The sequence below is a fragment of the Cryptotermes secundus genome, unplaced genomic scaffold (genome assembly GCF_002891405.2).
Source record: "Cryptotermes secundus unplaced genomic scaffold, Csec_1.0 scaffold215, whole genome shotgun sequence".
NCBI lineage: Eukaryota > Metazoa > Arthropoda > Insecta > Blattodea > Kalotermitidae > Cryptotermes > Cryptotermes secundus.
Genome location: NW_019743150.1, coordinates 229,595 through 244,139, shown reverse-complemented (window position 1 = coordinate 244,139; position 14,545 = coordinate 229,595). Strand labels below are relative to the sequence as shown.

The window sequence follows — 14,545 nt, the reverse complement described above, 5'->3', positions numbered from 1 at the left end:
ATACGCCGGTCTCCCAGGCAGTGTTGCACTATCCTAAATTTCTCGAGCCATGTTCTGCCCACTTCATATTTCTTGTTAGTCTACTTTCCTTATTTTGAAAAAAAATAATGGCAGGCTTATGCTGTCACCATGCTGTCTATATGTCAGTGTATCGAATGGCTGAACCAATCTTTATGAAAATCGAGATGTATATCATAGCAACTGATCCCATCTCAATGGCGTACTTCATAAGTCCCTGTGTATCTACATGTTTATCCCTCCTATCGTTGCTAGGAAACGGCACGGTAAGAACGAATACAGATGCAACAGTAAAAGAATTGTAGGACACATCATTTTCTATACGGTCTGTGTCGTATCGGAAGAAAGTAGGCTATTAATTCTTCCCAGAACTTCTGGTTTTTATTTTCTTGGCAATAATGGAAGAAGATCAGAGTTCATAAACCTTATCTTTGTGTAATTTTATCCAATCCTTCGTCACTCCATTTCATCTTACTCTCTGTTTTTGGAGATTTTTGGTCAAAGCCGGTTTCCAGGCACTTTTTTTTTAATTCGCTTAGTAGGGGTTGGAGTCCAGCTGGGTCCACTCGGCACGGCGGCCACTGATTGGCCTACTGTAGCCTGCCCTGGGTGATTATGATGATGGAGAATTTGGTGGAATGAAGATTGGCAGAGGAAACCGAAGTACTCGGAGAAAACCCGCCCCAGCACCACGTTGTCCACCACAAATCCCACTTGACCAGACCCGGGATTAAACCCGGGCTGCCGCGGTGGGAAACCAGCGACTAACCGCTTGAGCTATGGCGCGGCCTTTCCAAGCATTTAGTAGGTTCTTCACATTACAATGAGCAAAAATCTCATACACAAGGACAGAGGATTCAAAAGGAGAGAGAGCTTTGACATTCTTTGCAGAAGGTCGAGATATCGACTTCAAACGGATGCAGTAGACATTATCGCATTGGAGAGAGAATGCTGGTGTTCTATGCAAAATGTCCAGGGTTAGACCTCAGGTACTCCCACGTGTCCTTCCGTTACGTCTGAAGGAATAAAATCTTCGTGTATGTGAGGAATACCAGGACCAACGTTGGTTAGGTTGCCGTCAATCATCCTCACTATCGTTTTATTAGCGGAGGTCTAAATGGATATTCCGTCTAAAATGGGAATTTTCACCTTTAGAATTGCAAGACGGATAGAGGCCAATAAGGACAAATATTCCCGGAACCATGAAGCGTAACATTATCATCATCATCATCATCATCATCATCAATAAAGATTCGAAGATATATAAAATTGTAGTGTTTGTTGTTTTCACACCGGTGGTTATGAAGAGTATTATCTTCTGGAATTCATTCCTTCATCAGTAACCTGTCAGACGACAGGTCCACAGTCTCTTCCAAAAGAGTTCCTCCACTTAATGCGATCTAGAGCTTTCTCCTTCAAATAAAAATATCCTCTTCTGTCCCCAAGGTCATCCAGCATCTTACGTCTTCTTCCTCGTCTTCTGGATCTCGCATACATGGTATCTCTGTTTTTGGAAAGAGGCTATCCAGGAAAAGTGATAATATGGTAGTTTTTCCGTTTGCTTTCCACGTCGCAATACAACAGCCGTTCAAACCACTCTTGTCACTCCTATTCCTATACGAACTTGAACCATCTAGAGCATCATTTGCTCTGTGCTTCAAGTCGCTGTTGATGACGCTGCTTCCGGCATCAGTTTTTGGTGTCTCTTCGTCTGATGCCTACCCTTTGACCTGTCCAGCAAGGGAGGCCCTGCCAGTAGCTACGCTACCGCTGGTATAGCTCTCAGGGTCCTGGGATATAATATATAAAATTCTTTATCGTCTGCTTACGTTTTCTTTCTTCTATTTTCTGTTATTTTACTGCATTTCTTTTCCTTTCTCTGTGTCCTCTTTTTCTTTCTTAGTTCTGGCCTACGTTTCTTTCTCCCCTTTTTCTGTTAAACAACTGACAATCACCTTAAGACGGTACAGTCTAAACACGCTTACCCTTCTGCGTAAACAACCCAGGATGTATATGGTTCGAAGCTTTCACGGCGACTGTGTGAAACGAAATATTCTTGGACAGTGAATCGTGTCAGGAGTAAATATCTGAAGTTTCGGAGACTATCTTTGCCTCATCATCAGGAACCGTTGTGTGTCGTGTCCACATGCTGTACTTAGAGTACAGTCCGTTCTGATGAGGGAACAATGGCCAGAGCTCATATGCTGGAGATATCTCCGAAACGCCAAATACTGACTTCATATTGACAGGGCTGATGGCCAGAACAGGCAACATTGCATAGGGCATACTACAAGACACCTGTGGTGTGATGAATTGATTTCTATGACGAAGATGTGAACGTTTTTTGTTCGGTCTCTCACACACTGACCCAGAACAAGTGTGAGTCCTGTTCCTAACGTTTCCTTTGCTGATCCTTCTTGTTCCTACCTCTCAGCCTGAGTGTTACGTAAACGGGGGGTATTGATGGAGGTTGCTGCGAAACCAGGGGCGCTGTGAGACCAGGTTTGTTGTTCTTGTGACAAGTATACCGTGCTTCTGCATGGCTCGTCTTAACAAGTGTTATTAATGAATTATTTGTGAACAGAACAGTCTAACGGTTCTTCTGTTAGTTGTGTCTACGGCTACACGAGCCTGGAAAACTTGATACTCAGCTGACCAGCAGTTCCTGCGTCGTCTTTATGCGTCATTTTGCGACAGTTTCAGTATCTGTGCAGAATTTTAGGTTCTCATAATGATGGTTATGAAGACTTCTCTGTTCCTCCGAAACGTCGATTGATTTTCAACGGACTGCACTGCGTTATATCATAAGATTTAAATCTGTCAGTATCTAGGTTGTATACTGTCAGATGATATGATGATTGATGAATGATGATTTGGAGATGAATTGGAAGACAGCGATCTCGGTCTAAGAACTGAGGAAAACAAGGACAAATTTTGTTACTCTTCTCTCTTTCCTCTTTCTCGTAATCTTCGATTTATACAGTTGAATGCGTTTCGGTACCCTTTCATCATTAATGCTATGTGAGTGAATTATCTACTTTTACCTGTGTTTATTAGCCTACCTTTTTAAAGTAGGCTTATGCTATCTCCATGCTGTCTGTGTCTCTTTGACCCCCCATTAACTTTTGAAAGCCTGGACCAATCTTAATGAAACTCGGTACCTGAACCCATCCCTCGTATCAGTCTGTGATCTGCGTGTGTATCCCTCCTTTCGTTGCTAGGCAACGGCCCGGTAAAAACTTTACCCCGTCAACGAATACACACGCAGCAATAGGAATTGTTTGACGCATCGTTTTCTATGCAGCCCATGTCACGTGGAAGGAGAGCAGCAGAACACTTCTTCCCAGAACCTATTGTTTGTACGAGCAGTCTTTTCATAATGAACTCACTCTAATATGACCCAGTGTAGTCTAGACTTCAACTGTCTTTACGTATCTCATCTCGAATGAGTGCACTGGATTATTTTATCTTGCCTTAATTATCCCAAAATTAATTTCCATATGACAAATTTGGTAGTGCAACTGCTTTATAAAATTTATAATTACTTTTCCTTGTTTTAAGTAATTATGGCTAAAATTTTCGAACCTAAACAAATTACTGTTTTCTAATTATGAAGTTATACTTTTTATTTTCTTTTTACTAGCTTCATCATGTAGATTGAAATAATTGGAGAGGAGCGGCTGTCACATTTCCTTCCCGGAAATTATTGATTAACTTCCGGTAGCAATGGCCGATTCAATGTGCCAGATTCAATATAATTTTCCTTGTCAACTGTCACTCGTCAGTCTATTTCTAGTCATGTCCTCCTTAGAGACGTTGCGATCTGATTTACATGTCTCGAGACATACAATTCTTGTCGCCTCAGGGAATTTTGTCACTGCATTATTCAGAATTCCATAAAACGTCAAAAGATTCCTGCACGCTAGTCTATTCGAACATGGAAATGATTTTGCTTACAGATCTATCTAAAATGGAACCTGTCTTTACTAAAAGGCTACCCTGATACCGTCAGTACAGAATGAAACCGATTAGTTTGGGCATTGGCTTGCCGCATGCTCTTGAGACGGGGTCAGCTAGACGCCAAACATAATATGAGCAATCCTTCCACATGGCACTGTCTTCCCTGTTCGCTCATACAGAATTTACGCTTACACTTCACTGGCTTATACGAGTAAAACGTAAAGCTATCCTTGTAACAGGCCATGGAGGCCCATAGGCTTGTGAGACGTCGAGGCTCCCACATTGTCTAGACATTCGGCTCACGGATGGCAGTGAGGTTGTGAACCTTACACGCAGACTATCCTTATCCCCAGGAGGAAGATTCCTGGTACTCATTTATGTTAGAGGCTGAATCGACCCCAGGGCCATAGTGCGGCTGGGAGGATTAGGTCAATGGAAAAATCCGACCTAATCTGGAATTGAACCCGCGACATTTCGGCTTGTAACATAGTGCCTCAACAAACTACGCTACCGCGTTATACTGAAAAAAGGTGAAATTAACGCTGTACTTAACTAATTAAGCATTACGAATGAAGATGTATGGAGGAGTGGATGTATAGATCCATGTCTTCTTAAACTCAGCACTAGATGTAGGTGAGTGGTCAGCTTCACGCCCCGGTCGCTTTGTCTCCGGAGAAAGAGTTGCCTGTATCGATTGGCTGTAAGGCTGGGAGATCCCCAGAATCAGTTTGAACGATGTAGAGAATAGAAAAATATAGCTCCTGCCGGGACTCGAACTCCGACCCCTCGGCCATCCGGCCCGTAGTCAGTCGTTATACCAAGTACACTATTCCGGTCCTTATGTTAGCTTTAAGTGTTTTATTTTATTTAGTTTATTTAGTATGTATTGTATCATTTTATGTAAAAATCTGCTTTAAGGAATTAATGAAAATTGAAATCAGTTCATGTGAAATTTCGTTTTGTAATTCAATGCCCCTGAAGACGGACATATTTTGTGGGAACATGTCGGATTTTGTGATTATTTGTTTAAAAACTAGACGCATTAGATAGTATTTGTTAAATTTAATTAAGTGTCACCTTCACGTCAGCAAAAATGACTTCTATCAAATGAGGGGAGCTTCTTACGCTCCACCCAACCTGAATTCAACGGAATGATTTTTTCATAAGTGAGATCTGTATAAAATGGAATTCGAGTTATGGGGACTCTGTCTTTATCGGAAACCTGATCAGGTTCCTTAAAAGCTGAGTATTCTGGACATATTCCTTGTTCTTGGTTTTTAAACACAATGGTTTCGAAAACTGGAGCTGCTTCCATTATCAGGTGTGTGAGAAGATCCCACTGAGGTCTAGAAGCCAGACTTACCTGAAGCTTAGGAATCAATAGCGAAGCCTTTAACTGGCCCAACCTCGCAGGAAACGTCCCTTCTTTACTCCTGTTGACGGAATCATCCGGTTTCCGAAACGTCGTGCTCGAAATGAAACCCAAGAAAGTGGACAATGTTGAAAATAATAGCCATATTTACTGTAATGCGACACTGCCTTAAAGATTTTTAGATTCGGCTCAGGTCGCATCATTGTAAAAAACAAAAATAAGTTATGAGGAGAACTAATGGCCTACTTTCCTCTGATACGACACGGACGGCATAGAAAACGAACAAATTAGGGTGACACAGACAACAAGCTCATCTCATAAATCTCAAATTTAGAGGGGGATACGCAGATATATGGGCGGACACAGACAGCAAGCTGATCTCATAAGCATATTATTATTTAAAAAAAAAAATGAAATTACGATAAAGCATGTGTCTGGTTATCAACAAGATTGTGCATAATTGTTTAATAAATTAGGGGGGGAATGGAAAGTAAAATAAAAGGAGAGCGAGGGAAGAAAGGAAACAAACAAAGGCTGAAAAAAAATGAAAATTAAAAAGAAGGTGTACAATGAAGAAGGAAATTAAGATTAAAAAAGAGGCAAGGAAAGAAAGAAATTAATTAAATGATGATAGATTTGAGACGCTCACGGCTCCCAGGATGTGATACCATATATTTGGCACTGGAGTTTCGTAAGAACCTATTGCCTCCATCTTCAGGGTGTAAAATACGCTACGCAAGAAGCGAGCAGCAAACAAAATTTTCTCGATTGTTGCTCTTAGAAGAAATTCCTTCTTCAGAGGTTCGGTAATGGCTACTAAGGGCAGAACAGAAGCCTGCTTCATGTAGGTAGAGGCTGTCAGAGTGACTCAAGGAAGTTACACTAATTCAGGACCCGCCAGAGAGACCACGGCACTCCGGAAGGCATAAGGACGAGTAACAGAGGGAAACCTGAGGAAGGGTTCTCCATGTGGAGAGACTCTTTGCCTCGTATGGTTGTGGGTAGTGTGGCCGACGTTTCGGAAGTACATATTGAGTCCATTTTCAGGGTCGAAATGAGCAGGACGGTTGATCCAACATACTTACTGGGGACAGGGAAGTTCTCCAGACCCGCTCTGGGGCGCTTCTGGCCCCCCAGGGATTCCACTAGGGTGTAAAGTGGCCAGGGGCGTGCAGCCATCCATCTACCATGCTGTAACTTAAGAAAACCAGAGCTATACCTCCACTTCACTATACACCATTCTTGGCTTTGTCCTTAATTTAGGCAGAGAACACATAAGTAACTTTACCTTAGGACGAAAAAGTTCGAAATTATTTCAAGAGTTCTGTCTTCTGGAATACAACGCCTTGTAGTCCGTTGAAACTCAACATATGTTTCGGAGGAGCATGTCGCCTCCATCTTCAGGGTCTAAGAATAAGCAGAGGGAGAAACGAGCTCTGATTGTCACTTGCTTCATGTTGGTTTCTTGCTTGACTTATTCTCCGATTCTCTTCACAGTCAAAGTTGCGAGAACCACAAATCCTACGTGGCCTCAAGTGGACGTTTTGTAAACAGGGAAATAAAAATCTGGGAACGGTAGAAGTGCGTAATATCTGAAGGTCAGCCCTGCGCCAAAGTATAGCTATTAAACCTGTTTCAGTCTCCTAGGAATGTTTGGAAGTTCCGGGTTAGCTGTCTTCTACATTCGGTCCTTCACTCTCAGATTTGGCCTCATTCAAGCGCATTTAACAGTATTGCCAACTGCTGAAATATAACACCAAATTCCATGGGTACATCAGTGTGGATTCCGAACACGGTAACCGTTTGGTTTTCCACCACGGCTGTCCTGGTTACAGCTGAGATCAAGTTATGTGGGATTGGGAGTGGACAAAGTAGCACTGTGAGCCGGAATAGCTCAGTAGGTATAGTGACTGTCTACGGGCTGGACGACTGAGGGGTCGGAGTTCGAGTCCCGGTAGGGTCCGAATTTTCTCTTCTCCACGTCGTCCAGACCTACTCTGGAGCCCACCCAGCCTCCTATCCAATGGGTACCGGGGACTCTTTCCCCGGGGGTAAAGCGGGAGGGGTGCGAAGCTGACCAATCACCTCCAGCTAGTGCAGAGGTCAAGAAAATGTGGATCTATACATCCACTCCCCCTTACGCCTTCATGGCATAAGCACTGGGGTGGATTTTCTCCCAGTACTTCAGTTCCTCCTGCCAAATTTCATTCAACCAACTGCTTCACATTCATCGCCGTTAAATAACCAACTGAAAACAAAGAATGACCGGACATTAAGGACAGGAATTATCCTGTTCGCCTGCATCACTTTCCGATAGGTTTTGGGGCACTTCGCCTGGTATTCGAAGTGCAGGCTACCGGAAATGCTTCCCAAGATAGAACTAACGGAATATGGTGCTTAGACACAGGGGCAGATTTAGCTAAATTCTCTACCTATTTATGATTTGTTTAATGAGGATATGAATAGCTTAGAGGGTTGCATAAAAAGTTGCTTCAAACTTGTACTCTTCACCAAATGTAACTAGAATGATAAAATTAAGGAGGATGGGATGAGCAGAATACGTAGCACGCATGGTGGAAGTGAGGGGGAGGAGGAGGAGGTTGCGTGTATTATTTTGGAGGGAAATCATAAAGGAAGGAGACCAATAGGAAGACCACGAATGTGGTAAAAGGTAAAGTTGTCCCTGTGCTTAACTAATTAAGCATTACTGCATGAAGGCGTATAAGGGCAGTGGATATAGAGATCCACATTTTTTTGACCTCGGCTCTAACTGGAGGTGAGTGGTCACCTTGACGCCCCGGCCGCTTTATCTCAGAGGACAGAGCCCCCGGTACCCTTTGGATAGGAGGTTGGGTGGACCCCAGAGTCTGTCTGGACGACATGGAGAAGAGAAAATTCTTGACCCTACCGGTACTCGATTTCCAACCCTCGGTTGTCCAGCCCGTAGCCTGTCGCCGTACCGACTACGCTATTCCGACTCCTGGGAGGATAATATTAAAATAGATGAGGTAGTATGTACTAGCTTTATCTGGCTCAGGATACGAATCAGTGGCGAGCCCTTGACACAATAATGAACCTTCGGGTTGCACAAAATAATTGAAAATTCTTCACTAGCTGAGCGACTGATGGCGTCTCTAGAAGGACCGAGCTCCATGGAGTTAGTTAGCCAACAGCTCGAACTATAAAGACTCTATTAGAACATATCGAATTGGGAAGGGTGTGGAAAGGAACGGGCCTGGAGTAATTTTAGACACTTAGGCGGCATTTCGCTGGAGGGTCTGAGGTAAATCACGAAAATACCGCAGGATATGTGTTCCGACCGAGATTCAAACCGGTTATCGCTCGAATAGAAGTCTGAATCGTTTTTCTACACCAGCTTGGTTGTGGGTTAGAGAAAGTTGCTTCTAGAACGAGCTAACGCGGCGACCATTTTGGCGAGAGAAGGAAACGAGGAAGAATAGCGAGAAAGGTGGGGAATGAAACATGAGAGAGAAGGAGAAAGGTAAGTAAATAAAGTTGTCCCTGTACTTAACTAATCAAGCACTACTCCATGAAAGGGTATGGGTGAGTCGATGCATAGATCCACGTTTTCTTGACTTCGGCACTAGCTGGAAATGAGTGGTCAGCTTGACGCCCCTGCCGCTTTACCCTTGGGAAAAGAACCCCCGGCACCCTTTGGATAGGAGATTAGGTGGGCCCCAGAGCCGGTTTGGAGGCCTTGGAGAAGAGAAAATTCTTGCCCCTATCGGGACTAGATGTCTACCTATCAATCGTCCAGCCCGTAGCCAGTCGCTGTACCGACTGCGCTATCCCGGCTTCTCACGTCCAGCCCGTAGCCAGTCGCTGTACCGACTGCGCTATCCCGGCTTCTCACGTCCAGCCCGTAGCCAGTCGCTGTACCGACTGCGCTATCCCGGCTTCTCACGTCCAGCCCGTAGCCAGTCGCTGTACCGACTGCGCTATCCCGGCTTCTCACGTCCAGCCCGTAGCCAGTCGCTGTACCGACTGCGCTATCCCGGCTTCTCACGTCCAGCCCGTAGCCAGTCGCTGTACCGACTGCGCTATCCCGGCTTCTCACGTCCAGCCCGTAGCCAGTCGCTGTACCGACTGCGCTATCCCGGCTTCTCACGTCCAGCCCGTAGCCAGTCGCTGTACCGACTGCGCTATCCCGGCTTCTCACGTCCAGCCCGTAGCCAGTCGCTGTACCGACTGCGCTATCCCGGCTTCTCACGTCCAGCCCGTAGCCAGTCGCTGTACCGACTGCGCTATCCCGGCTTCTCACGTCCAGCCCGTAGCCAGTCGCTGTACCGACTGCGCTATCCCGGCTTCTCACGTCCAGCCCGTAGCCAGTCGCTGTACCGACTGCGCTATCCCGGCTTCTCACGTCCAGCCCGTAGCCAGTCGCTGTACCGACTGCGCTATCCCGGCTTCTCACGTCCAGCCCGTAGCCAGTCGCTGTACCGACTGCGCTATCCCGGCTCCTGAGAAGGGGAAATGTAAAGTGTAAAATGAAGAGAGACAGAAGGATAGGAAACTGATAGAAAGGACGAGAGAAAAACGAATAAAGAAAATTCTATTAGAAGCCAGTATAATCTTATCTTTATGAACCCCTCTTAGTCTGTCCGGCGTGATTGATGTTTCGGCAATGCGCAGGTCCGTTTCTCTTCAACTCTATTCTGTGACATGGCTCGAGGACTGAGTCTTCACACCCTCCATTTCGATTATTGTTTATTTCAGTGATGTCTTCAGTGGCTCGAATTTATAGCGTTAAATCATGGGATAATAAGAAGCTCTGGGAAGAAGTAATTGCCTACTTATAAATACAAACCACTCTGTCCAATGTGACACATAAGTTTTTACCACGTTAAAACTTATCTCCCTTACATGTTTCGGTCCTTACGGGCCATCTTCAGAGGGAACATCATTACAAACTGGAAACTACCATCACAATAGGTGTTTTGATTTAAAATAACTACACTTATATCCTATAATGCACAGTACGCTTTAAGCGACTTTAACACTTACAAGGTATTCACATACACTTACACAGATCCACATCGGCCCTCAAAATAGTTGCCGTTGGCCGCTATGCAAGTCTGCCAACGTTGATATAGCTGCCGAAAACATTGCTGAAACATATTGGCAGGAAATTCCCGTACGAGGCTTTGCGGCCAATCCACGAACTTATTGACACTGGTAGTACGTATGTATGGGAGACACATAGACAACAAGCCAATCTCATAACCTTCGTAACAAAATTTAGGGGGGATATAGAAACTGATGGACCGACACAGACAGCAAGGCGATATCACTAGCCTGCTCCTTTTTTTCATTTTCAAAACAAGGAAAGTAGGCTAAGAAGGAAATGAGGTGTTAACTGTACGTCACAGTGAACAGACAATACAGTCGTTACCAAGCAATTTGACACAAGCGGCAACGCTTCCTACTTGTATTCAGCTGGTTCCCGGTTCGTTTCTCGAACGAGTCACCGACTGGCTTGTCGTTCATGGTTTCCCTCAGTACCTCCAGACAGATGCTGGGATAGTACCTCAAATTAGGCGACTACCGCTTCCTTCCTTGTGCTCTTTCCAGTTAATTATTACCGAAACGTCCTGACATTCGGCCCTATGTAGCGTCAGATGCTGACAGTGTCAATAAACAGAGAAGTAATTATATATATATATATATACATATATATACTAGAATGCTGTCTTCTGTTCTGAGGCTTCAGTATCCATGGCAACCTGGGTATGACTTCCATCATGAAGCGACGCAAACATACCCAGAAATTGTGGTTAGAGACACCGGAAATATATTTTCAGCGATATTATCACACACAAAAATTATGAAGAGCACATGGCTGGTGCTTCTAAGCGACTTATATCGTTTATAAGTAGACGTTGCTTCCTTTTCAGTTGATTCCACTTTAAACTTACCGATCTGATATTAAAAGTTAACGTTGGCCCTGTGCCTAACTAATTAAGCACTACGCCATGAAGGCGTATGGGGGAATGGATGTATATATTCATATTTTCTTGATCTGGACACAAGTTGGATGTGAGTGGTCAGCTTCGCGTACCCGGGGAAAGAGTCCCCGGTGCCCAGTGGATAGGAAGCTGGCTCTATCCCAGAGGCGGTATGGTCGACGTGGAGAAAAGAAAATTCTTTCCCCCACCGCGACTCGAACTCCGACCAGCCCGTAGCCAGTCGCTATACCGACTCCGCTGTCCCGGCTCCTACCGATCTGATAGTTGTAACTAAAATTCGAAAAGCGCAGAGCACGTGAATGTATGCAGGCCGTGGTGTGCAAAGGGACGGTGGACATGTGCCACATACGCGGTGCCGTTATGCCTGGCTGATGGTTGTTGTGTATACATGGCGACCCGAAGTGGACGCCATGGGCGGGGAAACGACACACCTGAACGACGGAAACAGGTGGGATCACAGATGTTCTACAAAACCGAAAGGCGGTCGGTCGGATGGTACAACCTTGAGGAATTTCCCATTGCTTCGCGATACGGTTTAATGGCCTCATTTGGTTTGCTTCCGAGGTGAGAATAAATTGGCCGCACGCAAGTTGGCGTGGGAATTCATGTTGATCTGAAAAGATCTCCAATTTATATACTGATTTCATTAAAATTCTCTTATTTACTTACTTACTTACTCATGGAGCTGAGCCCTTCTGGAGGAGCCGCCAATTCTGCAGCTACTTAAGAATTTCCCAACATTTTATGGAACCCGAAGGTTCATTACCGTGTTCACAAGAGCGCTCCACTGGTTCCTATCCTGATCCAGATCAATCCAATCCATACCATCCTATCCTATATGTCTAAGATCCATTTTAATATTATCCACCCACCTACGTCTTGGTCTTCCCAGTAGTCTGTTTCCTTCTGGCTTTCGCACCAATATCCTATATGCATTCCTCGTCTCCCCCATTCGTGCTACATGCCCTTCCCACCTCATCCTCCTTGACTTGATCACATTAAACTTCTCTTACAAAAATTAATTAACCACGCCGTGAAGATGATGGTATGATTACATTGTTATTGACCTTGGGACTTGGTGGAGGTGAGTGGACAGTTTCACGCTACAGCTGCATTACCCCGGGTAAAGAGGCCCCGGTACCCACTACACAGGAGAATTGGCGGGCCCCAAATCCGGCCGTGACGCTGTGGAGTGGAGAAAAATCTGGCCTTGTCGTGTACTTCTGCTGGTTCATGCTTGACTTTATCTTCGTCCCTGAAGATGTACGCGATATGTTGCTTCGAAACTTTAGGCTGTCTCTGATCTACACGGCGTTAGAACCCAGTCGACTAGATCTTCACATAGTACAGTATAAGACAATATATTTTACACACATGTTATGAATTTAGAAAAGGACGTGAACTCCTATTTAATATGACGTTAAACAGAACACATTTTCGAAAGTGTTATTAAATTTAGGGAAAAGTGGGCCGAAAAATAAATGTCCCAGTCACGAGAAGTGTGGTGGTTTCGGGACCCTCTCTCTGTCTTTTGAAATTATCTTTGTTGCTGGGCAAGAAATGCTCAAGTCAAATATTGTTCTGAGTCACAGGCCAGAGTTATGAATATTGCTCTTGTCTTCCTCATTCGGGCGATTTTAAAGCTTGAGTACAGTCCTTGCATAATGAAAGTTACAAGTGCGGTGCCTAAGCCTTATATCAGAAATGACATTGATATAAAAGTCTTTAATCAACCTAGGTCTAATAAATGATTTATTATATAGGGCCTTGTTATCGGGGAATAAAAAAGTATTTTATTGCAAATTTTACATGCCTTTATACTCAACAGGAGCAGGGATAGCTCACTCTGTATTGAAAATAGATTACAGGCTGGCATTCGGGGAAGTGGGGTTCTATTCCTAGCAGAGGCAAAGAAAATTATTTTCCCCACAGGGTTCAGACTTGTTCTGGGCACAAAAAGCTTCCTATCCACTGTTTACCGGAGGTAAAACCGTCGGGGCGTGTAGCTAACATTCAGTTCCATCTAACGCCGAGGTTAAAAATGCGTAGAGCTGCACTCCCATTCCCCCCATACGTCTTTATGTCTTCATGCCTGTTTCAGCATATGGAAAATGTTACCTCTCTTTACTTTTAACAACAAAACTCATATCCTTTTTTTGTAGGTAACCAGGAAACATGGCAGCGTGTGAAAACTTTCTGTGACGTACCTCGTTATCACGACAACATTTCCGACATTTCGTCAACGATGGGCCGACCGTTATTAATTCTACGTCGGCAACAATTGATGACACTGGTTTTCCTTCTGTCGTTTACGACGCTGGCAACATGTGCTTCGGTCGACGCCACACGAGATGTTTCACAAGGCAAATACAAGTTCGAAAAGACTGACAATATCTTTAACAATAGCCATAACAATGTTACCAAAGACACTTCTTTGTACAGATATCCCACTCGAAGGCTCAACGGAACATCCTCCGAAAATACAGAACAGATACATAACTTATCTCTAGAAATTAATTCAAATTGGAATTCCAGTTTATCGAGTGGATTGACGCTTCTAAAGGTTGTTTCTTCAGTAAACCAAGACTGTTGGAATAAAAGTGACGCGCTGAAGTGCATTAGGGCCAAAATGATTGAACTTGCGGGAAGAATTCTATATTCAACAGATTCGTATGTCCGAAGCAGTGAAGTCCAAGACTATAACATTTCGGATATTGCAGAAGGGAAAGTTACATTGCTTCATGAAATTATTATGAAGCAATTAAGAAATCATATGTTGGCAGAGAATTTGGGAGAACTCGGGAATGAAGTGGAAGACACTGCTAGAGCTGCCCTGTCTTGGTTTACACCTGGTAAGTTCTCGTATGTTGGGTGCAAATAAATACCATGCAGAAAAACACAAAAGTCTGGCTGTAGATTAGTCCGGAAGTAAACACAAAGAAAGAGAAGTGTTAAGTCCGTGTCTTGGCGTCAGAGTGCTCGGCGAGATTATAATATAACAAATTCTAGGAAAAATTAATCGTATACTTTCGTTTTACATGAGACCGACCGCATAGAAAACACACAAAAGAAATAGGGGGCTACAAAGACAGACGCACGGATACACAGACAGAAAGGTGATATCATAAGCATCATTACGTTTCTTCAAAATAAACAAAGTAGTCTAAAAATCGTGAATATATAATTTGAAGCTTTGGGGGGGGGAAAT

At 44.2% G+C, this 14,545-nt stretch overlaps 1 protein-coding gene across 9 annotated transcripts in view; it reads left to right on the top strand.

The window, feature by feature from the left end:
• The window catches only part of LOC111873802, a 291,936-nt gene that overhangs the window by 262,295 nt on the left and 15,096 nt on the right, over window positions 1-14,545 (top strand). For all 9 annotated transcript variants that reach the window (XM_033755224.1, XM_023868781.2, XM_033755226.1 and 6 more), the window contains one exon: window positions 13,500-14,189. In XM_033755224.1, coding sequence (XP_033611115.1) covers window positions 13,500-14,189 — 690 coding nt within the window. The remainder of the gene's footprint in view (window positions 1-13,499; window positions 14,190-14,545) is intronic.